General features: G+C 39.1%; 1 protein-coding gene across 2 annotated transcripts in view; it reads left to right on the top strand.

Annotated features, from left to right (window-relative positions):
• Positions 1-26,362, top strand: part of ZDHHC2 (zinc finger DHHC-type palmitoyltransferase 2) — a 69,246-nt gene that overhangs the window by 3,243 nt on the left and 39,641 nt on the right. For both annotated transcript variants that reach the window (XM_040643316.1, XM_040643315.1), the window contains exons 2-3: positions 20,629-20,655; positions 21,792-21,886. In XM_040643316.1, the coding sequence (XP_040499250.1) occupies positions 20,629-20,655; positions 21,792-21,886 (122 nt within the window). The remainder of the gene's footprint in view (positions 1-20,628; positions 20,656-21,791; positions 21,887-26,362) is intronic.

Below are 26,362 nucleotides of genomic sequence, written 5' to 3'. Positions count from 1 at the left end.
ATATAATTTCTCCCTCCTTCCATCCCTCTCTCTCCTCCTGCTCTCTCCACCCCAGCCTCTATTGTGTCTTATCTGCCTTTTGATCCCTTTGGTTAATTTGAATTAGATAAATTCAAAGGGTAAAATTTGTAAGGTGATTCTTTAGGATGTTGAATTGGAATAAGGGTAGTCTGCAGTCTCAGCCATGCTTGGTTCAGTGGACACACGAGACATGGTTTGTATGTTTTACAAACACATTCACGGCAGTTACCTTGTTAACTTTGCGTGTTGAAGAAGGTAACTGAAGTTTTCCCTTTTAAGTGCTAACATGCAAAGTTGTTTTAACTATTTTTCTACCTTTTTATTTTGTGACCATTTCAAATTTACAGAAAAGTTTCAAGAACAGTACAAGAAACCTCCACGTACCCTCATTTTACCGTTTTGGCTTCCATGTTTCTAAAACGTATTACTTCTCCACTCTCACTTTAGGCAGGGGCCATGAAACAGTTACTATTCTGTTGTGTACACGCATGGTTCTGAGTTTGCTTATGGCTTTACTTAAGTCATTTGAAGCAACCATGAAGCTTGGCAAGCTTAGAGATTACCTAGGCCAACCCCCTCCCGCATTTGTAGATGAAGGTAAACCTTCAAGCTCCGTGTCCTTTCTCCAAATTAACTAGTGAAGGTGTCAGCTGTGACTTCAGTGGCTGTGGTACGAATGTTAAAATGTCTCCCTTTCCCTTCAAACCCCTCCCCAGATCTCTCTAGTCCAGTGGGATTATTTAGCATGTCTGTTAAACTTTGATGTTCCTGCGTACAAGTTAACACAACACTGAAAGTGAGCCAACAGCTTTTACAAAATGATTTCAGCGTTTTAGAATGATTTATAGTTTGGGCCACATAGTTAAAACCACTCAGTTCCGCTGCTGTAGCAAAAAGGCAGCTGTAGACAGTACCTTAACAGGTGGGTGTGACTGGGTTCCAATGAAAGTATATTTACAAAAACAGTCGGTAGGCCTGACTTGGCCCTTAGGCAATAGATTGCTGCCTCGGGGGTATGTTAAGAAGTGAGCCCCTTAGAATACTGGGTGTTACTCACAGGTTTGCAGATCTTTATTAAATAAAAACAATCCTCAGAAATGATTGCAACCTCTTATATTCCACAGTGATTATTGAAGATGTTCAAGATTTAAATGAACTAGTTTACATACTTTGAGAGCAATTTGGGAGAGATAGTTTTTTTTTCCTTCTTTTAAACAAACATCTTTAAGGATAGAATATATAAAATCTCATACTTGGATACTGTTAAGCTATGATCCACATTAATTCAAGGGTCATTGCAAGCTCAAGGATGGAGACTGAACGGGGCTCCAAATTACATTCCGTCATGAATTGAATTTGAACTAAACAGAGATGGACGTGTGTTCTTATTATTGGTAAACTATCATTTTTAAAAAATTTCCAGGAAATTAGAGCTGCTTTTGAAAAACTACAGACCTATGATCTTGGGAATAAGTGTTACTATCTGTAATTCTTAAAATAGTTTTAAATGACATAGAAGGTACATCCATAGAAAACTGATGTAAATGTTTAATGCCTCTATGACTTAGAAATCTTTTCTTGTTGACAGTAATGATGCAGAATATGTCAGTTCTGTGACTTCTTGACATTCTCAAATATTTTGAAGATTTTAAATTACATGAAAGAGGGATAAAAACTCAACATTTCATCAAATCTAAAATTCCAATGTGTAAGATATGATGTGCTCCAAATTCTTGATCTGTGCTGCCTGCTGTTTGACTTTAATATAAATGGTCCCTGGAAAAGCAGGAGAAGAGTAGACTCTGCTTAATGCTTTCTTGGTTCCATTTAGCGTGTCGGAGAATTCCTTTTCTTTTGAGGTATTGGACAATGCAGCATTACTGTTTGCTATTAAATCCTGTTAGACATGACATATCTTATATAATAGAGACAACAAACAATCATCACAGTGGTGGTGCAGAGGTGCTCCATAATTATTGAATGAATTGATCTTATTGTGATGTTTAATAAGTCTTATTTGATCCATTTTTTAATGTAAGAAGATGCCACTGGATAATGTAAATAAGTAAAAGAACAGGATCCAGTAGTAAAAACTCAATTTAAAACTAAGGCTTGTTATAGAAAGTTTGCTTTCAAATGCTTACTGAGAATGTCATCCCTGCCATTAAATTAAATATGTGCTCCAGTGTTTCCAGTAATTAAACAGCAGCCAAAGGGATGGTTTCTTAAATTATGATAATTAATTTTCTCTAATGATGCACTTCCACAAGGTGAGAAAGAAGTCAGCTTCAGAGAGGGTTTGAGGAAGGTTCATTCAAAAGCATTTATTGAATCCTGTTTTGTGTCCCCTACAGAGGTGATCTAGAGGAAAACTTAATGGAGATCTTTTCCCAATAGCTAAGAAAAAAATTACCTCTGGAGGGGTGGGGGAAGACCCTGAAATCTTCTGTCCGGCTTTGGCATAAGGAGAGGGGGTTGAGCCCTTTCAGAATGCCACTCCCAAGGCAGAGGCAGGAAAGCAGAAATGGAAAACAAAATACCCCACTCCTAGGAGCCTGTGAATTGGTTGCTGGACCAGCATAAAAGAATAATCAATGAAGTAGTTAAAAAGAGCTGATGGAGAGCACGTCAGTAGTCATGAATTTCTAATTATATTATAAATCATACCACATGTAAATATCTCAGAATAAGATTACAACCAGCAATTTTGGCTCTGGCTACGAACTAGGTGACTGTTTTAGCTCCCTCCTTTCCTACTTGATGCCTGATCAACTTTTACTCTGCTCCCAGCTCAGGGCCTGTGATTTGGGGGGTGAAATTGAGGAAGCAGAGAACTTCCTGAAAACAACTCATTGAGTCTTGGGAAAGACTGGAGAACCTAGCTTGGGAAATAGGCAAACATGAAGAGACGGTGGATGAGGTGAAACTGACATCCCAGAGGAATGGTCTTTCGAAAGAGCTGCTGCTGTGGTGTCTGGCCATCACAGAGCCCCGGAAGTACTCCTCCCTGTGACTTGGTCAGAATGATTCCAGGAGCATCAGCAGGCTGAGCTGAGATTGTTGTGCCCATGCCCCAGGCAGCAGGGTTCAGCAAGAGCAGGTGTTTGATCTTTTTGGCTTCCATCGTAGGAAGAAGTGCCAGGAAGACAAACACACACACACACCCACACACACACCCACCCACCCACCCACCCAGAGATTAGCATGGATGAGGATTCTCATTAATGTTTTTGTTTGTCTTTATTTTTCATCTTGATGGAAAATTTGTGCTTTTTCATCTCAAAAAAAAAAAAAAATGGACCCGTGGCTTATATTTTTTAGTTTATGCTGCTGATTTCATGTATTTTGATGGTTGCGTCCCATCCCTCAGCCCTCTTTTCTCTAGGAAGTGGTGAGTTCATGAGTCCCCTGAGACTCCAGCACTGTTTGTCATGACTGTAGAAATACAGTCTCTAACTTGCAAAGTGATAGATTAGAACATGGCATGGATCCTTAATGCTCTCTGTTGGGAAAACAGTTTTCCAAAGAAAGATCATTTAGAAAGACAGTCTTAATATGATGTGAAACTGTATGATTTTCTATTACCATTTGGGGTTACCACCGGGAACTAATAATAAAAGTAGAACATAATTGAATTAATTTCTTCATGGTCTGTTAGAAAATTCTTGAGATATCTTTTAATTCCCTTAAGGGTAATTTTATTGTAATGTCTTCATTTTTATCTCCGTCAAATGCTGAGAGTGCAAAACGGTGGAATACGCAGGCTGGGGGTGGGGCGAGGGCAGCAGGGAGGAGGTAGGTGACCTGATTTCTTAAGAAGCATATGGTAGCAATAAAGTAAGAAGCTGTGCTTGCTTGAAATGTTTCTCTTCAAAATTCTGTCACATTTTGAAACATTTGCGTAGCATTTTTCCTAATTTGACTTTTCATCGGACTACGACTTTTAAATTCAATTAGAAATATTAGTGCCAGAAATGTTACAAAATCCATTTTTATTTGGGAGGTACTCTTGAACAAAAATATGTGCTGTGTTGACCATCTTAGCACTTCTCTGTGCTCTAGAATGTGTACCTGACGGCAGTTCCTTTTAGATATGTTGTTGATTACGTTTTAAAAATGCAAATGGAGGAGAAGTGCTTTTATAGATGATTGAGTTTTATTTCTTTGCCAGTGTTTCTCCATGGTATCTGAAGTTTCTCCTCTTGTGAAGTGTAAGTGAAGCATTCCTGTTATACTTAATTTGACCTCTTCGGATTTATTTGCTAGCATTGCCACCCTAGAGGAGCAGAATGATGCAGAGGAGTGCATCAGCAAAATAAACACCAATAAACAAAAAACCTTTTTTTAAGAAACATCCTTCAAAGTCAGTAGCCCAAGAATGCAGTAGTTTCAAGGCAGTTTATCTTCATGATCACCTTACAAGAGATATAATCCTTGTAAAAAAGAAAGCAGTTCATGTATTTCTCAGAACTTTGTAGACTTATTTGATTATAATTCAGCAAAATCTGGAAAACTAAAATGCTTTGTCATGGTTATATATTTTTTTTATATAGAGATAAAATCAAGTTTCTGTCTCTGTGTTGTCTCTGGATTTTCACCATATTTGAAGCATATGTTAGGAATGAGGTGTCTTGAAACTCAGACAGGAGTCTGTCCCTGATCCTGTTGAGGGCCCGAGGGTCATCTCAAAGTGGTAGGTAGCTAAATCTGAAGTGTGGCTTTTCACCACATTTGTAGGGATCTGAAATATGGTGTGACTTAAAATATCGTCTCTGTACTGTCATGTTATTCACATTGGGTGTACAGGTGAGAAGAGCAGCCTGCTTCAAAAGAGCTGATGTTAAGCTGTCATGAGAGACACCTGATTCCACCTACAGAGAAGGAAAGAGATTTCAGTTATAAGCCCCAAACTGAAAGTCATAAGCCTGCTGTGAATTGCAGGGGCTAATCTGTGATCGAAGTTATTTCCAAGTAGACAACTCCGTATGACGTTTTAGGAAGAAAGGAAGTCAGAGAATTATGTACTTGACTGTATATGACTGGTGATTATCCAGGGCATCTCTGGGAGGCCAGTTAACATGAAGGGTGAGCACAGAGACCAGTTTGACTTAGCCAGGGTTTTGATCATAGCATATTTGTAATGAAGTGCAGCCTATTCCAGGACTGGGTAGGACATACTAAAAGCTAACAACTGAGAGCAGGATGTCAGTTGGAGAAAGGTATAAAGAGTAGGGATTCATTATAGGCCCCCCAGAACCTGCATTTTAACAAAGAATTACAAAATCCAAGAATTGAGTGCATTTCAACCATCCAGAATTTATTGACTACCCTTTTAATTTATTCCTTCATTCAAAAATATTAACTCCTCTTAGAGTTTACATTCTAGTTGCAGGGGTGGGGAGAACATATATGAAACATAAATAAGTAGCTTCTATAACTTTTAAGTGCTATGACCAAAAGCAAGGCAAAGACAATGGGGAATGCCAGTGGAAAGTTTACATTTTAAATATGGGCACTCGTGAAATCCGAGCAATGATGCTGAGGGATTTAACCATGATGGTGTGGGGAAGAAATGCATCTCAGGTCCAAGGAACAGTCCCTCTAAAAGGGAGACTCCTGAGGCCGGAGTCTGCCAGCATGTTAGAGGAGGAGTAAGGAGATGATTTTGGCTGCAGTGGAGGGAACAGGGCAAGGGAAGTAGGTAACAAGGTCAAAGGGACGTGGAAAAGGCAGAGATTATATCGGGCCTCATAGGCCATTGTGAAGATTTTCGCTCTACGTGGAGTGTGAGGGGATTCATTGCAGGATGCTGAGTACTATAGTGACATGCTACAGCTTATATTTAAAAAGATTGTACCTACTTCTGAGTAATGTAGGCTATTTCAGCAATCCAGGTGAGAAAAAAATGGTATGTCACACCATGGTGGGGTCGTAGAAGTGGTGAGAGGTGGTCAGAATCTGGATGCATTTTCAGAGACCACAGAATTTCCAGACAGACTTACATGAGTTGTGAAGAAAAGGAAAGAGTAAAGATGATTCCAGTATTTTGGACTAAACACCAGGAAGGGTGGCGATCAGTTGAGGTGGAAAAGCTGCAGGTAGAATGAGGTGGCCTTAGATCAGTCGTGGGTATGTTGACATTGAAATAGAGATGCTGAGTGAGCAGTTGTATTTATAATTTTGGCATTTGGGCAAGGGTCGGGACTGGAGGAATACATTTGGGAGTCTTCAGCATATAAATGGATTTAAAGAATTAACGCTGGATACATTTGTCCCACAAAAAGAATACATGGAAAGTGAGCAGGGACAAACCATTGAGAGTTCAGGAGATGAGGAGGTACCAGCGTGAAACAGAGGAAAATTGAGAATGCAGTGTCCTGAAGCCTGGGGAGGAAGGGGGCTCAAGGAGGAGGGTAGGTAGGAATCAACAAATAGACTCAGATGTCCAATAGAATAAGGACTGAGGATTTAACAAGTGTGGATATTGAACTTTTATTTTGAATTTGTTACTGACTATACTCTGAAGACCCCAAACTGAAAAGGTTTATCAAGAAGAAAAATATAAACCAGTGTGCAGATTGCTAGGAAATCTGAAATCAGTCCAAATTTTAAAAGGCTTTACTCTATTAGGCAAGCTTAACTTTCTCATTATACGAAGATAATCTACAGAAAATTTCATGAGAGCAGTAACAATGTCTGCTAACATTGTAGCGCTGACGGAGAGGACAACACATAGCATGTAATACTTCGTTTTCTTAAATGAAAGATTACCGGCTGAACTTGTTTTATGGAGCCTTTTGTGAGCCCAGCAGACATTTTAAGCATCAAAGAACATGAATCCTTTATGAGAGCATTATTGATTTTACCTTTTTATTATTTGATCACTCGGAAGTTCATAAACAAACTTGTAATATTTTTATGGTTTCAAGTTATGGGCTGAACCCCCCCCCCCCCCCCGCTCAAATTCATGTTGAAACCTTAACTCCCAGTAACTCAGAATGTGACTGTGTTTGGGGATAGAGCCTTTAAAGAGGCAATTAATTAGGTCGTTAGGATGAATTCTAACACCATATGATTGGAGGAGGTTTGGACACAGACAGGTACTGAGGAAAGACTATGTGAAGACACAGGGGGACGATGGCCATCCACAAGCCAAGGAGAGAGACCTCAGAAGAAACCAAACCTAGTAACATCTTGACCTCAGATTTCTGGCTTCCAGAACTGTGAGAAAATTCTTGTTTGGGTCACGCATTCAGCAGCACTTTGTTATGGCATCCCTAGCAAACTAATACGCAAATGCAATAATCAGATGCGTTGGTTTTTTTTTTTCCTTTTTGGACATTGAGATGTAATCATCTATCGTAAGGATTTAGATGAAATTAATTGTAGAATCCATTTGAAAATTTAAAGGAGCAATTAAAAATAATTTAAGATATATTAAATATTAGCACTAATGTAAAAATAATCACTAAAAAATAAGCGAAATACATTTGCACAAAGTACTCAAACTCCGTTTTCATAGTTTTCAGATAACTGAACTCTCCCCATGGAGCGCTTACATTTTTTTTTTTATCCCTTTTGGATTAAAAAAAGAAAGACCTTCTAAAATGTTTCAACTCCCCCTTTCCTTGCCCTAACCTTTCTCATATAGAATATGCTGAACCGTGAGTGAAAGCTATCAGCCCGAGACAGATAAATGTATGAGGTGGATATCCGAGACCCTTGACGTCCTCAGACCTGCATTCCAGTTTCTTCTAATTCCTATTGACTGAAAGGGTCAAGAAGGAGTGGAATTTGTCATTTTGCCTGGACATTCTTTTGAATCTCAGGCATTGAAGATCTGGGAAGGCTCATGAATGAAGCACTTCAGTGGAAATGCCTAGCCAGGCATCTACATTTTAACAGAGATGTTTCTCTCTTTGCCACTTCAGAGGTTCCTTTTTTGAAAAGATTAAGCAACAAAAACCCTTAACTGTGGGAATAACCAAAGGTGGGAAAGAAAACTTTAGGTCAAGGTGAATATTACCTTAATTTGTAAGTTTGAGAATAAGCCCTAGAGCAGGTGATTTTTATTTTATTTTTTTATTGTGGTAAAATATATATAACACAGAAATTTACCATTTTGGCCACTGCCATTTTTTCTTTTTTTTTAAGTTTTATTTATTAAAGTACTCTCTACACCCAATGTGGAGCTCGAACTCACGACCCTGAGATCAGGAGTCAAATGTTCCTCCTACTGAACCAGCTAGGCGCCCCTGGCCATCTGCCATTTTCTCTGTACATTTTAAGTGTACAGTTCAGTGGCACTAAGGGCATTCACATTGCTGTGCAGCCATTGCCACCATCCATCTCCAGCATTTTTTCATCTTCCGCAACTGAAACTCTATACCCATTAAGCAATATACCCCATTCTCCCCTCCCCAGGTGCTGGCAACCATCATTCTACTTTTTGTCTCTAGGAATTTGACTATTCTAGGTAATTCTCATAAGTGGAATCATATATTTGTCCTTTTGTGTGTGTTTATTTCACCTAAGTATAATGTCTTCCAGGTTCATCTGTGTTGTAGCATGTGTCAGAATTTCCTTGCCCTTTAAGGATCAGTAATATTTCATTGTATGTATATGCCACGTCTTGTTGATCCATTCATTTGTTGATGAACAGTTAGGTTGTTTCCACCTTTCAGCTATTCTGAATAATGCTGCTTCGAACATTGTTGGGCAAATAAATACCTGTTCAAGTCCCTGAGATCAATTCTTAAGGGTATGTACCCAGAAGTGTTATGTTGGATTATGTGGTAATTCTAAATTTAATTTTTTTAAGGATCACCATACAGTTTTCCTGGAACAGTTGATTTTTGCTGAAAAGTGTGATTCCCGAGAAACCTGCATATGCCCTTGTAAACATCCACGTTTGAAGCTCTCCAGAAGTATCTGCGAGGTCCACCCCAATGTCACTGTAGCAATTTGTAGCTGCCTTGTCCTTTTATGGTGCATTAGGAAAGTTGGTGGTCAGGGAATCATGAATAATCCCATTTTGCCCATGAGGCAGGCTTCATTACTGGGGAGTGTGTCCCTCATGAAATGCTGGCCATCAGGTATGTCCCAGGCAGAAATGTTAAGAGCTGCTGGCTTATTGTAGTCTAAAATTCAACAACACTTCTTGAGTAACCAGAGCAGGACTGCTAACTGGCAGAAATTGTATCTTTTTAAAGGGCAACGTGTTCACGAGTGTAAGTGGTACACACACTTAATAAACACAAGCTGGTGAGGAGAAGTGGGGGAAACTTGTCTGTTTCTGTGGCTGCATCAGTAACCTGTGGTATTAATCGTGCACTAGATTCTTATCCACCGCACAGGGACGACACGATTCACAAATGAATAGCAAGGCATTTGAATTGTCTGCAGAGCTAGGGTAAATGGAAATGGTTTACAAAGAGAAGCAAAAATCAGTATGTACAACTGGGGAGAGATCCAGGCAGGAAACGAGATGCAGCTCACACAATGAGCAGGAAGAGACTCAGTCCAAATATTGATGACTGTCTTACTCAATTCTGTACCCAAATTTTAGAACTTCCCACTTAATATTAATGAATACATCAACCATATAACGAGGTGGTATTCGTATAATACTGCACTGTTGTAATATACTGTGTCATACAGCAGCGGCAGTGCGCGTTTTTCATCTGTGTGTGGGCTGCCAGTTTATGATTATATCAAATTATACCAAATTTGCTGCAACCAAATATACATTCCTGCAGTTACTGTCAGGTAGACCGCTAGTGCTGTAGGACATGCAGTGTCGGGCAAGGGTATGACTGGTTGCACATCAGAAGGGGAACGCTAATTCATGCTGAGATCAAAGGAAGATTGTGTGTGCTGAGTTTACCACGTGAATATGTGACGGTAAAGTTACAAAAGAAAATAGTGCTTCCCAGTGACTCGGTACTGAAGGATGATATCCACTTTGATACCCTTGCATGTTTTACTAGATATTGTGACCCGGTGCAACACTGCGGTAATTATTGCTAGTGCTAGTGTTGCTTTCAGTCTTCTGATTATCCCTTCAGGGGTGCTGCTGTAAATTCCATTCTGATGAACATCATAGACACAAAGGTTGGAATTACAGCTTTATACAGTTCCTTCCTGTGGGGTACCACATAAGTGCCAAATAATTTACACAGACCTAGAAATATTGGTTTAATTTTTAAATGTATTATATGTGCTTTGTAATATGAACCCTGGTCAGATGGTACTCGACACGTAGCTGCTAGCCAGGGAAGTTTTCGAAGGTTGTCTGTTTCCTTGGAGAAGCAAATAAGAAGCATTAATTTTTCTACTTAATCAGACAGTGTTTAGTAGTGAAGAGAAAGCACTCTCAGTATTGTCCTCTGTGTTAATTCTGAGTATACCAGATAATGAGATTGATCTAATGACGCTAAAAAATGTACTACAAAAATTGTTTTCATCTTGTCATATACATATTTTTAAATGCTGAAATAAGCTAAATACAAGTAGCATTTTTTGCTTCCTACCAATAAATAAATATGTACATACAAGTATAAGAAAGGTGATAGTTACATTGGGTAGTATAATCATTAAGGCCCTCCCAATTCTAAAACTTTGGTCTTGACTAATGAGGGAAATGTTTTCAGGATATAAAATCCCTGCCTGATCTTCTCCCTTGTGGTGGACAGCCATCATATGGACACCAGGTAGAACTTTGCTAGGGGTGTAGGGTTCACTACAGACTTGCCTAGTTCAGAGGAGTCAGACATGCCTGTCAGGCCCAAGCCAAAAAAGGGCATCTGGAATTGGAAAGACAGGCTGTTGATCTTGAAAAGATCCAGGCACTGTAGGTGTTTGAATTGTGGCCATGTGTGGAAGAGGGAGGACCCATACAATTCTATCTAATGGGATGAGTAGACTACCTGCCCTGAAATTTGCCCAGCTTGCTGGCACCAGGAATCTCTTCTATTTTCATTTGAGACAGGGGGATTATAGGATTCCATTGAGTAAGCTTTGAAACGAGGACACTAAGTTCAAGAGACCAGCCCTGAGATCAGATTTCCTTATTTAACTGCATGCTTAGTACAGTCAGTGATTCAGGAATTGCCCTTCCGAAGCTTTGCCAAGGGGAGACTGGCAGTGAGTTTTTCAGGCCATACTTGTGAGACAAAGTTTTTTATTTCCCTTTCAAAACTGATATTTTGACAGACCTACACATTCTTAATGATTTAAGTGTATGTTCCTCAGCTTTCAGTTGGAGAAGGTGGTTTTACACTGTCTGTTTCTATAACGTAGAGCTTCTTAGATATTTGGAACAACGATTTGGTCAAGTTGCTAAAAAATGTTATTGAGAGAGAAAAATACTTTTAACTTGGAAGATTCTGATCACTGTAAGTTGCAAATTACCGTTTCAGGACAGATGAATGCTCTATCTCTCTTCATTGCCAGTTTCTACAAGCAGGGGATGTATCTTGGGAGCCTGTACGCTGTGTAGTGCTGACCTCAAGAATGATCTTTCTTTCCCTCTACTGCTGAGGAGGGAGGTCAGCAAACCCCCAGCCCATCTCCTAATCTTTCCTGTATCACCATCTCCCTCTTGTCCCAGGAACCCAAAGCTCTGTTCCCTCCCCAGTTGCTGAATTGAGAGCTCAGGAAAGCCCAGCTCCACGTAGTGCCCTGAAATATGACCAAATATTTTTTTAAGATTTATTTATTTAGGAGAGAGAGGGAGCGAGAGAGAGGATGCCAGCGTGCAAGGGAGGGGAGGGGCTGAGGGAGAGGGAGCCGGGGAATCTCAAGCGGACTCCCAGCTAAGCTCGGCAACTCAGGGCTCGATCCTGGGACCCTGAGATCATGACCTGAGCCAAAATCAAGAGTCGGATGCATAATGGACTGAGCCAGCCGGGTGCCCCAGTATTACCAAATATTGTAATTATTTGTGTCCAAAGTTCGTAAAATGATCTGTTTCTAGGTTATGTTTAGTTACTTGAGGAGAGGTGACAGAGAAGACATTTTAAACCCTGATCTCCAGTGCATCCTGAATCAGAAATCACAGGTGGTAGTGTGGTATTAAATGGACAGGCCAGGGGTACGTGAGAGCAGCAAAGAAGGAATGACTGTCTGGACAGAGAAGCCCAGGGGGGTGCAGTCAGAGCCCGGGAGGCCAGGTGGAATCCTTGAAAGAATTTTGGAGCCAGGAAGACTTATATTTAGATCCTAGCTCCATATGTTATGACTCAAATAACATTAGACTAGTTATTTTACCTCTGTAAGACTGTCTTCCTAACTTTTAGAAGTATGATAATACCTCCCTTACAGATTGCTATAAGGTTTAAATGCGAGAAGCATTGACAAAATTCAGCACAACCCCGACATACAGTAAGCATTCAAGAAACTACCCCTTCCTTTAGTTCTCCCTCACCCCCTGACATCTGACTCCTACCCCTCCCCAGCCTGGGCAGATGCCCTCTCACCCCCACTGGCCTTCACCCTGCTCAGGCTTCAGTCGTATTTTGGAGAGTGTTATGGGCTGTATTGTGTCTCCCCAAAATCCATAACTTGAAATCCTAACCTGCAGACCTTCAGAATGTGACTGTGCTTGGACAGAACCTTTAAAGAAATACTTTTGTAAAATAAGTTAATTAGGGTGGGTCCTAATCTAAATTGACTGGTGTCCTTATAGGGAGAGGAAAGTTGCATGTAGACAGATGTGCACAGAGATAAAGAGATCTGAAATACAGGGAGGTGACCGTCATCTGCAAGCCAAGGAAAGAGGCCTGTGAAGAAACCCATGCTTCCAACACCTTGATCCTGGACTTCTAGTCTTCAGAACTGAGAAACGAGCCGTCTGGTGTTTAAGCCACTCAGTGTGGTGCTTTCTCAAGCTGACAAATTCAGGGGGTCGTGGCCAAAAACAGGTGTGAAGGCCCGCTGTGGAGAGGAGAGGAGTATGGATGTGGCAAACTCAAAAGCCTTCCCTTCACAGAATAGCTAATTTTTATAACATTGCCAACTTATAATTTTTCAATTATTCAGGTGGGTTATGCATCAGAAAAGCTTTTGGCAGCCAGTATGGAGGACTAAGCACCCAGATGACAAATGCCTTGCATAATCTTTTGGACCATAACCTGTTCTTACATAAGAGACTTCCTGTATCTTGGTTAAAATTGTCTGACTTACTGTGGTTCATTTTTGTCTTTGAGGTTGCGTTGGGCATTTCTTCAGGAAAAGTTCTCCGGTGATTCCTCAACCATCTTGCATGATTGTTTGATCATTTCCAGCACGTAGTTTGGCTCAGTGTAGTTTGTTAGATATAAATTTTGAGTTAGAGGCAGGAGGAATGCATCAAACCACCTGGGAAGTCTGACTTTTCCCCACAATGACACAGCTCCTCATAGTGAGAATCTGGTGCGTGTCAGGCTTTATCAGAACCTCGACTGGCCATGGGGGATGGGGGTGGGGAGATGCAGGTGGGGAGGAATTGTGAGGAAAGGAGCTCTGGAAGGGGTAGGGAAAGAAAATATAGTTTAAAAAATCACTTGTTTAAAAAAAATCACTTGTTTAGTTTTTCTTATATTAATTTGCCCACGTTGTAATTCACCTGCATTTTTTTTTTTGCTTATTCACACTCAAAAAGTCTTCCAGAAATTTATTCCCTTCAACTTCGCATTGCACTCTCCAGCAAATTGTAGCATTCCTGCAAGCTAAAAATGCACCACGTACTTCTTTCTCCAGATTGTTTATAACACAGTTAACACCAAACTTTGGGGAACTCCTAACACTTCCCTCTTTTGTGATATTTATGTTCCATATTCAGCTAACATTTATTGAATCCCTGATATTTAGTGTCAGGTTCTATTCCAGGGGCTTTCACTTAACGTTACCTAGTTTAATTCACAAAACAGCCCAACGGGATAAATATTGAGATAAGGCTCAGAGAGGCTAAGTAACTTGGCCAAGATAAAACCTGGTCCCCGCGGAGCCAGGACTCAAACCAGGGAGGAACATGGAAAAGAAACAAATGAAAATAATTGCAGATTGTGCTAAGTGCTAAGAAAGAAACAGTGTATTGTAATGATTGCAGGGGTGAACTGCACCTAAGAGCCTCTGTGCAAAACTGACTTTGAAACTGCAGCTGGAGAGATGGTAAAGAGCTAGCCAAGAATGGAGCTGGGGAAGAGCTTTTCAGACAGCGTAAAGAAACTGAGGTTTAGTTATGTTCTCGAAACAGAAGGCCGGCCTGTATGCAGCTTAGTAAGCAAGAGGATGAGTGATGAGAAGTGATCTTGGAGAGGTAAGTAGGATCCAGATCATGTTTGACCCTGGAGACCTAAGTAAGGAGATTGGACCTTATTATAAATTCAGTGCAAAGCCATGGGAGGGTTTTTAGTGAGATGATGCTATCAGTTTACATTTTAAAAGAGATCATGGCTTTCTTATTATAAAATGAGTTTTTGAGGAACTGTATGAGGATCCAGTGAGGAATGTAGATTGCCTGGCATGATGTTTGTGGTTAGGGCTATTGGGATGTTAGTCTGGAGTCCAATTGGAAGCCATGTGTTGGGAAGTTCTTCATTATGAAGCCTTATCCTTACTCTCGGCTTCTATCCTGAAGCTACCACTCTGCCCTTGACAAAACTATTCCTATAAATCCACTGATAGATTTATTTGGAGAGTGACTTTTGTCCTTGATTTTTAAAAGTCAGTGATTTTTCAGAATACATCTGAGTAGGAATGTGGATAATTTCAGAGCCAGAGGAACTGTCAAGATAAAGTACAAATTTTTCTTTAAACAATAAAATCGAAGTACAGAACAGCCGAATGTCATGATCAAGGTCACACATATTGGGAGGACTGGACCAGAGTCCAGGTCTCCTACCACCCAGTTAAATGCAAGTGCAAAGGATCTAGACAGGGGACAATGTTAGCACGTTCAAGAAGCAAGACAGCCTGGGGTCGCCTGGGTGGCTCCGTTGGTGAAGCATCTGACTCTTGGTTTCGGCTCAGGTCATCATCTCAGTCAGGGTCATGGGATGGAGCCTCAAGTCAGACTCTGGGTTCAATGGTGAGTGTGCTTGAAGATTCTCTCCCTCTCCCCCTCCCCCACCCCCATGCATGCTCACTCTCTCCCTCTCCTTCTCTCCCTCTAAAATAAATAAATAAAGCTTAAAAAAAAAAAAAAAGAAGCAAGTCAGCCTGGAGTGGCAGAAACATCCTGCACAAGAAAGGGAGTGTCATGAGATGAGGTTAGTGAGGAAGGGAGGAGGGACCGCAGTTGTCAATAAAATTACAATGACATATGAGAATAACGAAGGAAAACACAGTTTGATAAAGACTTAAAAATATAAGTAGATCTGTTATAAAGAAAATTAATTAAAAGCGTTTCTTAGGAAGAAAAGAATACAGTTGGAGTTCAGCTGGACATATTGATCTGAATAATGTATTTTCTTAAGTCTGTCTTTGAAATGGACTGGCAGCAATGTCACTAGAGTATTCACGGGAATGATTTGTCATGTACCTCCTACCGTCCAAATTTTGATCTATAATACCTGAAAAATGAGCCATAGCTTCTCGGAAAGTAGCTGAAAGGACAAAGGATCCTACTTCAAGGCGGTCGCACTGGCCGCTTTAGTTGGAGAATTCACTGTCAATTCGACAAACTATTTCAAAAAGAGCATTATTAATTCTGTTAGAGTCACTTGAGTGTGGAGAATGAGCGGTAAGGGAGGGCTTTGGTGACCTTAAAGGAGAGAAATAGCAGTGGAATCTGGGGTGAAAGGCCAGCTGGACTTGGTTGAGGGAGGAAGAGGAAGCTGGAGGGGCTAGAGACAGTGCATTTGGAAGATTGTTAAAATCAGTTTTCCCGTGAAGAGGCCAGAAAAATGGGATAGCAGCCAGATATGAGGTCAGAGGTGAGACTTTGTTAGGATGGGAGATATTAAAACATATTTGTTCTGCTACTACTCTTTTTGTTTTAATCTTCCGAATCTGAGCTGCTTTGATTGCTTAATTGAAAATGCCTTAATAACCGTGTTCTTGTTTTTCGTTAGTTTTAACTTCGAATTAAGATGATCTCATATGCTGTAAGCTTTTTGAGCACAGGGATGGAATCATATTTGCCATTTTATCCTCAATAGTATAAGCATAGTGTAGTTAGTGAATGTTTTTCAGTGAAGGAGTTAAAGATAAGCCCCCAAAAAATAAATAAAGCTGGGCTATAAAATTGTCCTTATAATTCATTCATTAGAACCAAATGTTTATTCTTGGCGTTCTTCATCATCAGACTGCATATATGGGGCTAAGATGGATCTGCGTCAAACTGAATTGGGAAATAGCATTGTGGATTTATATAGAAAAGTTACTGTGTACATGCAGTGTAGGTAAGTTATTCCTCCAAAAAAGAGAGTTTGAATTTGAAGGCAAGAAAAAGAAAATCCAGACTAAGAAATAGAAAGATCGCAGCAATACGCATATGCAGTGGAAGTACCTAAAAACCAAATTGTTCTAGTAACAATTACGTAACTGTTCTTTGCTAATTTAAGAGGGGAAAGTACTTTGTTTTTTCTACTATGAGGGTGTATTTTAGTATCTGAGGTTTTGGATTTGGGATGTACTTATGGCTAAAAATTGAACTAGATTTAAGTTACCAGCAGTTTACTGAGCTGCTTCTTATCAACAGATATAATTTTTGACAACCAACTCTTAATGTATAATCACCAAAGCCAAATTTTTAAAAATCAGTCGCCAAAAATGTAAGACTAGAATGATCTTTGAGATGATGCCCTGCTTTAGATCCAGATTGAATTTAAATCAATCAAGACTAAATCTGCTCTAATATTTTTAGAGCTGCTTATAGAGAATAGGCTTGATAGCATCCTAAATAATCATATGGGTGTATAAATAAACTTAATTTGGGTGGGATTATTTGTAGTCAGATTTTAAGAGATAAGGGATTTTATTATTGGTTTCCCTCCAGCAGATGCATAAAGATGTACTGTAGTTAAGTTGCTAGCTCTAGTTCTGATTTATTGATTTATAATAAGTAATAAATATATAATAAATAGTAACCTTCGGTTGAGAACTGATGTAAAAGATCAACAGGTATCTTCTTGGTAGATTTCCAGAATAAAACTCAATTATAAATTCAGGGTTTGATGATGAATTTTATGTCAAGCTGAGTAGTCTGTGATGGCCAGTTGTTTAGTTTAACCACAGTCTAGATGTTGCTGTGAAGGTATTTTTTAGATGTGGTTAACATTTAAACCAATAAACATTGAGTAAAGCCATAATGTGGGCCAGCCTCATCCAATCAGTTGAAGACCTTAAGAGAAAAGATTGAGGTCCCCTGAAGAAAGTATGTATGTATTTTTTAATATTTTATTTACTTACTTCCAGGGATTGAGAGAGAGAGAGAGAGAGAGATTGATGGCACGAGAGCCCACACAAGGCGGGGGAGGGGCAAAAGCCGAGGTAAAAGCAGGCTCCCTGCTCAGCAAGGAGCCTGACCAGGAGCTGGATCCCAGGACAGTCCTGGGATCATGACCTGAGGCAAAGGCAGACGCTTAACCTTGGCCTGAGCCACCCAGGGGTTCCTGAAAAATTTCTGCCATTTTGTTATCTTGGACCCAGGATTGCAACGTTAACTCTTTAGTGGGTTTTCAGCTTGCAACCGGCTTTGCAAATTTCAGACTTGTCGTCCCTGACAATCCTGTAAGCCAGTTCCTTAAGATCAATCACTTCCCCCCTTCTCTATCTCTCTCTCTCTCTCTCTCTCTCTCTCTCTCTGTCTCTGTGTGTGTGTGTGTGTGTGTGTGTGTGTGTGTGTTGGTTCTGTTTCTCTGGAGAACTCTGACTAATACACAAATGTTTGAAAACTTTTTCTGTAGAGGACCAGGTAGTAAATCTTGTAGGCAATACAGGCCATACTGTCCTGTCCACCTACCCAGCGCTGCCATTGTTAACACAAAAATAGCCACGTAAATGAGTGGGTGTGTCTGTGTTCCAGTAAAAACTTATCTACAGAAATAGGTGGCTGGCTGTATTTGGAACAGGACTGTAGTTTACTGACTCCTGTATTAAATGATTGCCTGATAATCCATGCCAAAGAGATAAGGGAGGGTGTGTGTGTCTCTCTCTCTATATATAATAATTTACTATCCCCATTTCCTCTCTTCCTTTAGTTTATATATATACACACACATATATAAACACATACATATATACATACTTTTAAGGATATTTGTTCAAGTGAGGTTTGAATCAAGAAGCAGTTTGTCATTCTTTTGTATATTAGGGGTTATTACTTTGGCTGATAATCTCAGTCTTCAAACTTAGGTTTTACATGTTTTATCTTTACCCAAGAGTTTCTTTTAAAAAAAAGAAAAAAAAAGATTGTATTTATTTATCTGAGAGAGAGTGTGTGTATATGAGCATGGGGGGAGGGGCAGAGGGACAAGCTGACTCCCCACTGAGCTTGGAGCCAGATGAGGGGCTCCATCCCAGTCATGACCTGAGCCACCCAGGTGCTCCCCCCCCCCCAGAGTTTCTTAAATACTTCAATAGAAAGTCTCACTCTTATCAATTCTGAACTAATAACTGACCATTCAGCCTTTTTCTGACGCGCCATTCCGTTTCTTAGAGGAATAAGTAATGAGGGAGGAGACTGATAGGTGGACAGGGCAGCTGGAGAACACAACTGGCAACCCAGTCTACCAGCTTTGCCATGTCTGTGATCGTTCCGGATTCAAAGATGTAATCCTTAAATGCTATCATTTTGCTCTTGGCAAACAGGAACATCTTTGATGAGGGGGGTAATTATTTACTGTCCCCACTTTCTCTCTTCCTGTACACCCTAAGTGCCAAGAAAGTGTTGTGATTCCTTAGGATCTTTCAACAAATCAGTCTTTGTTGCCTGCTTGTAGCACAGTTGGGGAAGAGTTAACTCAGGAATATTGGAAAGTTAGAAATCTCTAAAGTGAAATAATATCACTGTAGGCGGCAGAGCAGAAAGAAGTTAGGCTGATCCAAGGTAAGATTAGGCAAAATAAACTTTTGAAGTGAAAACTAAAATTGTGACCCATAATGTTAATATGGTATGTATTTACCATATTACTATTTGATTTACCATATCACCCATCTGTCCCATCATGGGTATTAGAAATGCTAAAAGAAATTGAAAGCCTAGGGAACATTGAAAGGAGTTGCATCAAGGTTGGTGAGAGATCTGGACGACATATATTATTTGGACTAAAAGAGAACGTTTAAGGGAGACACAAATAACTTTATGTAAAGTTCTGTCATTTAGATTTTCTGTTTATTGCTACAGATTGGAAGCCTAGATACCATAGGTAGAAGCCACAGAGAGGCTAATTTCAGCAACCTATAATCCTATAATAATTCTTTAGAGCAATCCAGTAATGGAATGGACAGTACTCCAAACCTATGGGCTCCTGTTGCTTCTAGAAACGCCTAAACTGACATTCAGGAGCTCTCTTTAGGAAGGACATTTTTTGGATCAAGTAATCTTACAAATCTCTCACAGCATTACCCTCTGGGTCCAGTGCTTCTTAAAGCAATGAAATCATATTCCAGGAAATACCATATTTTTGCTTATTCCAACTTCCAACTTTGAGACAGACCAAAACTTCCAAAAAAGACTTTAGTACAAAAGGAGGAATACCACATGGGAAATAGAACAAGTAGGTACTACAGAAGGTAGGAAAACTGTCTGGATCATCACTCAACACAGTGTCTTGTCCCAGCTTGTTTCAGCTCTGTGGTCCCTAATCTAGGGTCCTCATCTACCTTGGGATGTTTACAACAGCCCCGAAGGGATGGCACTTTCTCAGGCATTACCTGCCTCTCTCATTGTACAGTAGGGAGCTATTCATCGTTGGGCATAAGAATTATACTTAGAGAAATTTGGCAAGAAGAGTGTGTGCCATGGACACAACATTTTATTCTTTCTAGAGAGTTGACTAGGCATTTGCCAACTTATAAAGTGCCATAAATGTCTCTGGAAATGCAGTGATCTGGAGAACACTGCTTTTATCTGAACCTTGAGTTGGAAGGAAGACTAAGAAACCATCGATATAGGATTAAGACCCACGAGGAGCAGGCCTGACAGGTTTTGGTTTCTATGTGGTATTCCGGTCTGAAATGCCAACAGAGCCCTGGCTGAATGCAGACACCAGTCTTCCTTCTTCACCCTCTCTCCCGCAGCGCTCACCTCTCCTCTAAATAAAGTTGAACAAATATTTAAAGAATGTTGGTTTGGGGGCGCCTGGGTGGCTTAGTCATTGGGCGTCTGCCTTCGGCTCAGGGCATGATCCCAGAGTTCTGGGATCGAGCCCCACATCAGGCTCTTCTTCTGGAAGCCTGCTTCTTCCTCTCCCACTCCCTCTGCTTGTATTCCCTCTCTCACTGGCTGTCTTCTCTCTGTCAAATAAATAAATGAAAATCTTAAAAAAAAAAAAAAAAGAACGTTGGTTTGAAGGAGAGCCAAATTATTAACATACTCGAGAGCCCTACGTCTCTTTCAGGCCCTGTGTTTGCCGTGTCATAATCTATTACTTATCTCTTTCTTTCTGTTTATTTCTGTAGTGTCCATGGAAAATGTTGGAGAACAAGGTAAGATATGTTTTACTATTGTTTTAGATGTAAGATTTTAAAAAGAATTAAGAAAACAGTATTCATTTAGATTTGGTTGGAGCTAATAAATTATACTTTGAGAATGTGCAGTCCAGGTGGGGTTAAAGACTTCTCTCAGTCTCCAGACTGAATTCTGTCAGACGCTTGGCAAAGACCTCTCGCTTGAAACGGCAGCCATTGTGCAGAGATTCCTGTGGCTTTGAGATAGAGGAATATCAACAATCTCCGGTTTCAACTCACAGTATTACCCCATACCTGAGTCACGCATATTGTTTGTGGAAAATGTCATTAGCTCTAGTCATTTCACACTAATTTAAGTGCGTGAATGGATAACTGAATTTTTAAATGATTCCATGAGTATCATCATTCTTTAAAAAGATGATAAATGATAAATGAAGAGTATCATCATTCTTTAAAAAATTGCCACACAGTTTTAAAATACCAAACATGCTGTATTTTAAATTAGCATATTTTATTCAGTTGTGTCTTACAGAATTAATATATATATTAATGTATTATCCAGAATTGATCAGTCACAGTATACAAAATTAATATTTTATATTTGCATAGTACAGTATTTCAAGACTAAAACACCATACAAAGTGTATTTATATACATTGCCTGAAAAAAGTATGCTTTTCTTAACAATTATCCCATGTGATAAACAAGACACTTGAACTCCTGTTGGAGGAAATCTCTTTTCATCCAGATGGTCTCTGTTTAAATATGTAGTCATTAAACAATCAGGGCCAACAGATTTGACCACAGCTAAGCAAAATTAGCAAAGATCTTCCCAAATAGGAACTGCTTTTGCTATCCTTTGTCAGTGAAGTAAGGTTCTTAAAGCCTGAATGTTTTAACATTTGTTTAATTGTGTGTTTATTATTTAAAGTTGCAGGCATAGCTGCCTACTTTTAAAATTTAGGAGAAGTTCCTGTAGCCATTTGGCCAATAGATGGGCCTGCTTACAGATGAAAGCTTTCCTTTCATGGGATATTAAGTAATTACATTATTAAAGAATTTGGTTAATTTAGAACAAGTAGATCTTTTGTGACTATTATGATTTCAGTTTGTATTTGTATATTATAATGATAGTTATGTTCTTCTCATTTCAGTTGTGTGCCTGATTGCTTATCATCTACTTTTTGCAATGTTTGTCTGGTCATATTGGAAAACTATCTTTACATTACCAATGAATCCTTCAAAAGAAGTAAGTTAAAATATTAATAGAGTTATCCTAAAGTTGGAAGTCAGTAATACTGATGTCTGAAGAATGAATTTTATGTCTTTTTGTTAATGTTTCAAACTTAGTGAGTGTACTGATCTGTTTATATTAATGTGTCTGTTGGTAAATACTTAAATTTTCACTTGCGCTGAGTATTATATATCTGATGTTAAATCTGTTGTGTGTTCCATTTCTACTTTAGAGTCAGACATCAGGGTGGATGGATAGATATATATAGATAGAGCCGAAGATAGACATTGCTATATTATAATTATCAATTATCATACTAACAGTAGATCAGTTGGCTGTCAAGCACCAGAAACAACAATAAAATAACAATGTAACTCATCTTCTCTTACATTCAAAGTCTATAGCTAGTCCGCAGCTTCTTGTTCCGACATGTATAGCCACCATTTCCAACATAACCTCTTGGCCTAAGATGGATGCTCCAGTTCCAGCCATCATGTCTACCTTCCAGACAGCAGGTCAGAGGAAGTAGGATAGAGGAGTCGAAGTAAATGTCCTTCCCTTTAAGGATACTTTCTAGAAGTTGCTATTGCCAGCAACTTACTTTAGGACACTTTCTACTTACTTTAGAACTTAGTTATATGGCCACATTTCTTTGTGCAGAAGGTTGGGAATGTAATTTTTATTCACAGTGACCATGTTAGCCATATTAATTAACCATGTCAGAAGGAAATTGTGGATACTGGGGGAGAGGAGAATAGCATTCTGGGCTACAGAAGGTTTTAAGTAGAGTGATATGGTCAAATTTACACTTCAAAAAGATCATTCTAAGTTATTTGTTTCTGAGTCTTTCATTCTGGTTAAAAGTTCTTAGAGCAAAGGACTGTCTTACTCATTTCTGTATTGTTGGCACTTAGGCCAGTACATGTTTGTTGAATTGAAATAAACTTTGTTCCAGTAATAATGGTAGAGTTTTAGTTGGCCAAGTTTAAAAAAAAAAGAAAAGAAAAGAAAAAAGAAAGGTCTAGGCATCACTGCAAATTGTTCCCTGAGGTAATCTGTTTAAAATGCAGCTGTGGTCAAAAAGGCCAATAAATATGCTATATGACCTGGGAAAGGATATTAAAAATAAAACCACAGATATTTGCAGAGAGTTAGTGGTATGCATGGCCTAAAATGTTTTACATGTAGCCTTTTTTCCTTCTACTCTCTACTAATTTTTTTCCTACCTTTTCTTCCCTCCCTCTTGCCCTGTTTACTTCTTTCCTATTATCTTTCTTACCTCCATCTGATCTTAGTTGTAGGTATGAAGAAGAACGCAGACTCCAGTCGGAGGAGATCTCGTCCTCTCTGGTGCTTTACCTATGACTTGTGTATTGACAATTCCCAAATCTATTTCCAGCTCTGACCTCTCCCGTTGCAAACTTATATATTTCCCTGCCAAACATAGCTCTTTAATCCACTGACACCTCAGATACAGCACATCAAAAGCTGAAGTCACCCCCCCCCCTTCCCCAAACCGTGACTCATCTGTTTCTTATACTGGTTAATACCACTGCCATCAGCTCATCCTTCTGGACATTCCAGCCTTCTGGAAGCTTGGCAGCCTTGGCTGGAATTCTCCCACTTCCTTGCCCCTTCCCCCAACATCCAAATCCTGCTGATGTTTTTACTTCCTAATTTTTCTTTTTTGGTTCCAACACCCCCCTCTTTTTTTCTTTCTTCTTTTTTTTTCATACCATTACCCTAATTCAGGGTCTCAGTTGTCTCTTTTATCTGAGACATTGTAGTCTCCCATGGGGTTTCACTATTTACAGTCTTGTCTACATTCCCTTCCCAGAGCCCTGCAAAATTTCTTCCTTTACCCCGAAGCTGGAGGTCTAAAATCAACTTTAACTCTTCCGCTCTACGTCTGACAGCCCTTTCAACCAGTTTCCCTATTCTGTGTATTTTCAACATAGTATCTGGGGATCCTTTCAAACCATAAGACAGATCATATCATTCTTTTGCTCAGAACTTTCCTTTAATATCCAAACTCGCTCAGAGTAAAAACGCAATTATCAACTGTAGCTTAAAAGGCTGCACATGCCCTGCCCCGACACCACCTCTCTGACTCTCTTCAATGCTGCCTTAGTCACATTCTCGTCTCCTTGCCCATAGGTCAATATGCATGTTTCGGGGGTCTCGAAGCCTTGACCTGCAACATCCTTTCCACAGATAACTGCGTGACCATGTCCATTACTTACTTCGTATCTCTATGTCTCTGCTCAAATGATACCTTCCTTATCTTTGAGGCGTTCCCTGACCACTCTGTATAAAATGGTAAACTCCTATCCCGGGAATTCCCTATAAAGCTTAACCTTGCTCTATTTTCCCCCATAGCATAGCATTTGATAACTCATGCCATATTCATTTTTTATATTATTCTTAGAATGTAAGCTCTGCAATGGCGTGAACTTTATCTGTTATGTTCACTGACCCATCGCCAGTACCTAGAGCAGTATCTGACCCATAAAAGGTACTCAGTAAGTATTTGCTAAATGAGTGGACAGAGAGTAAAAGTTATATGTTAGTTATGTGAGATGCAGGTTTGTCCTTATAGCTTTGACAGAGGTTGAAGTAACTTCTAATTTCTCCCTAAAAGTATATGTGAGATCATTGGCTGCAAATGGGAGAGAGGGAGGTTGACCGAGGCTGGAGAGAGCAGACGTTTGAAATAGTGGTTGGAGAGATGGGAAAGTAAAATGTAAAACATGGAAGAAATAACACAGTATTGAGGGAACGGTTGAGATTGAGGACTGATTTACACCGGTAGCAGGCTTTGTTGGTGATTTTTCTACAAAAAAAAAAACAAAACAAAACCATACGCTTTATTTTATTCCTACAACTGTGTAAGAGAGATACTATTTATTACCGCTTTACAAATGGAGCAGTAGGCTCTGAATGTTAGCTAATTATCTCAGGGCATCTAAAGCCAGTGTATGGCAGAGCTAGCATTCAAAGTGAAGTTGTTCAGACCATCAAGTCCACACTCTTGCCAGTTTACTGTGCTCTGGTATGGAAAGTGGATACCACAGTGGGGTGTGTGTGGGGGGAGGTGCAGCCAGGACATCATTTGGGAAAAAGTAGCAGTTCTTCCATTTACATATTATGTTTTTAGTGTTTCTTTTTTTTTTAATTAAGTTATGTATATAAGGCATAGAAATTTATAGAAATATGTGAAATATATATAAAGTATAAAATATATATAAAGTTTCATATATAAGGTTTCATATATAACAGCTAATAATAAATATATAAATAAGAATGCATATCGGTCTGAAATTATTTTTTTACTGATGGGTCCATGATCAGAAGAATTTGGAGACCATTATTATGAAAGAAAAAGCCCTGACTTTGCTGGCTAAGAATCTTGAGTTACTCCATTAATAAAATGCAAGATCTCGCCCTAATCTTTTAATTGGTCAGCAACCAGAGACCCTCCCATTGCAAAATGAGGGGTCCTTGACTTAAATTGACCATAGACTGCTCTTAGCTGCTAAAAATCTTAGAAAAAATGAGACTAAAGTAGCAGGAGAAGAGGTTGTATAAGAAAATAATGTTAATATGTTCTTGTTACTATTGAGAGAATTCTAAGAAATCTGAAACTAAAATTTACCTTTTTATATAACAAGATTTTTAAATTGCTAATAGTTTTTTCAATTTATAAGATTTTTTCCCATGAAAGTAAGATAATCATACTAAATTATACTTTGAAAATGGAGACTAAACAAAAAGAGAAAGGGGAAAAAAAACCACTCCATGCTAATATAGCCAGTTTACATGCTGAATTTCTTTCGAGTTATTTTTCCTAGTTGTAGTCAACATGCACATATTCTAGTATTTTTCCCACATAATAGTCCATCATTTGTTTTTTGTCATTTTTAATAATGGCATAAAATGTAAATGAAATATGTAAAAATTTGCTCTGTCACATCCCAACTTGGAATTTTAGGCTGATCCCAACTTTTTGTATTATAAATAATTTTAACATGTTTGTACATGTTTTATACACACTTTTTACCTATATTTTGGATTATTTCCTTAATATAAATTCTCAAAAGTCAAATTACTCGATCAAAGAAATTTCAGTTACTTGCCAAATTGTTTGAAAAGAGAATGGTAACAAGTTACAGTGCCAACAATTTTATCAGAACTTTGGCATTACATGTTGTCATTAAGAAAGCCACTGGTTACCAGTTTAACGGGCAGAACTGTTCTATGTTTTAATTTGTACATTTTAGATGTTGATGAGATTATATGTTCTTTTAGTCCTATGTGAAAAACACTAGCAGAAAATACAATTCTGTGAGTTTTCTACTTGTTATTAGATTTCAGGTTTTTTTCTTAATTTGGATATCCTCTTAAAATTATACTCTTCTTTAACCTGAAAACTCGGTTTGATTTCAGATCTTGGTTTCTAATACCGTTTTCTAGGTAAGGATGGAGGAATCC

This window comes from Ursus maritimus, unplaced genomic scaffold, assembly GCF_017311325.1.
Source record: "Ursus maritimus isolate PB19 unplaced genomic scaffold, ASM1731132v1 scaffold_28, whole genome shotgun sequence".
Lineage (NCBI taxonomy): Eukaryota > Metazoa > Chordata > Mammalia > Carnivora > Ursidae > Ursus > Ursus maritimus.
This window is presented reverse-complemented; position numbering and strand designations above follow the sequence as displayed.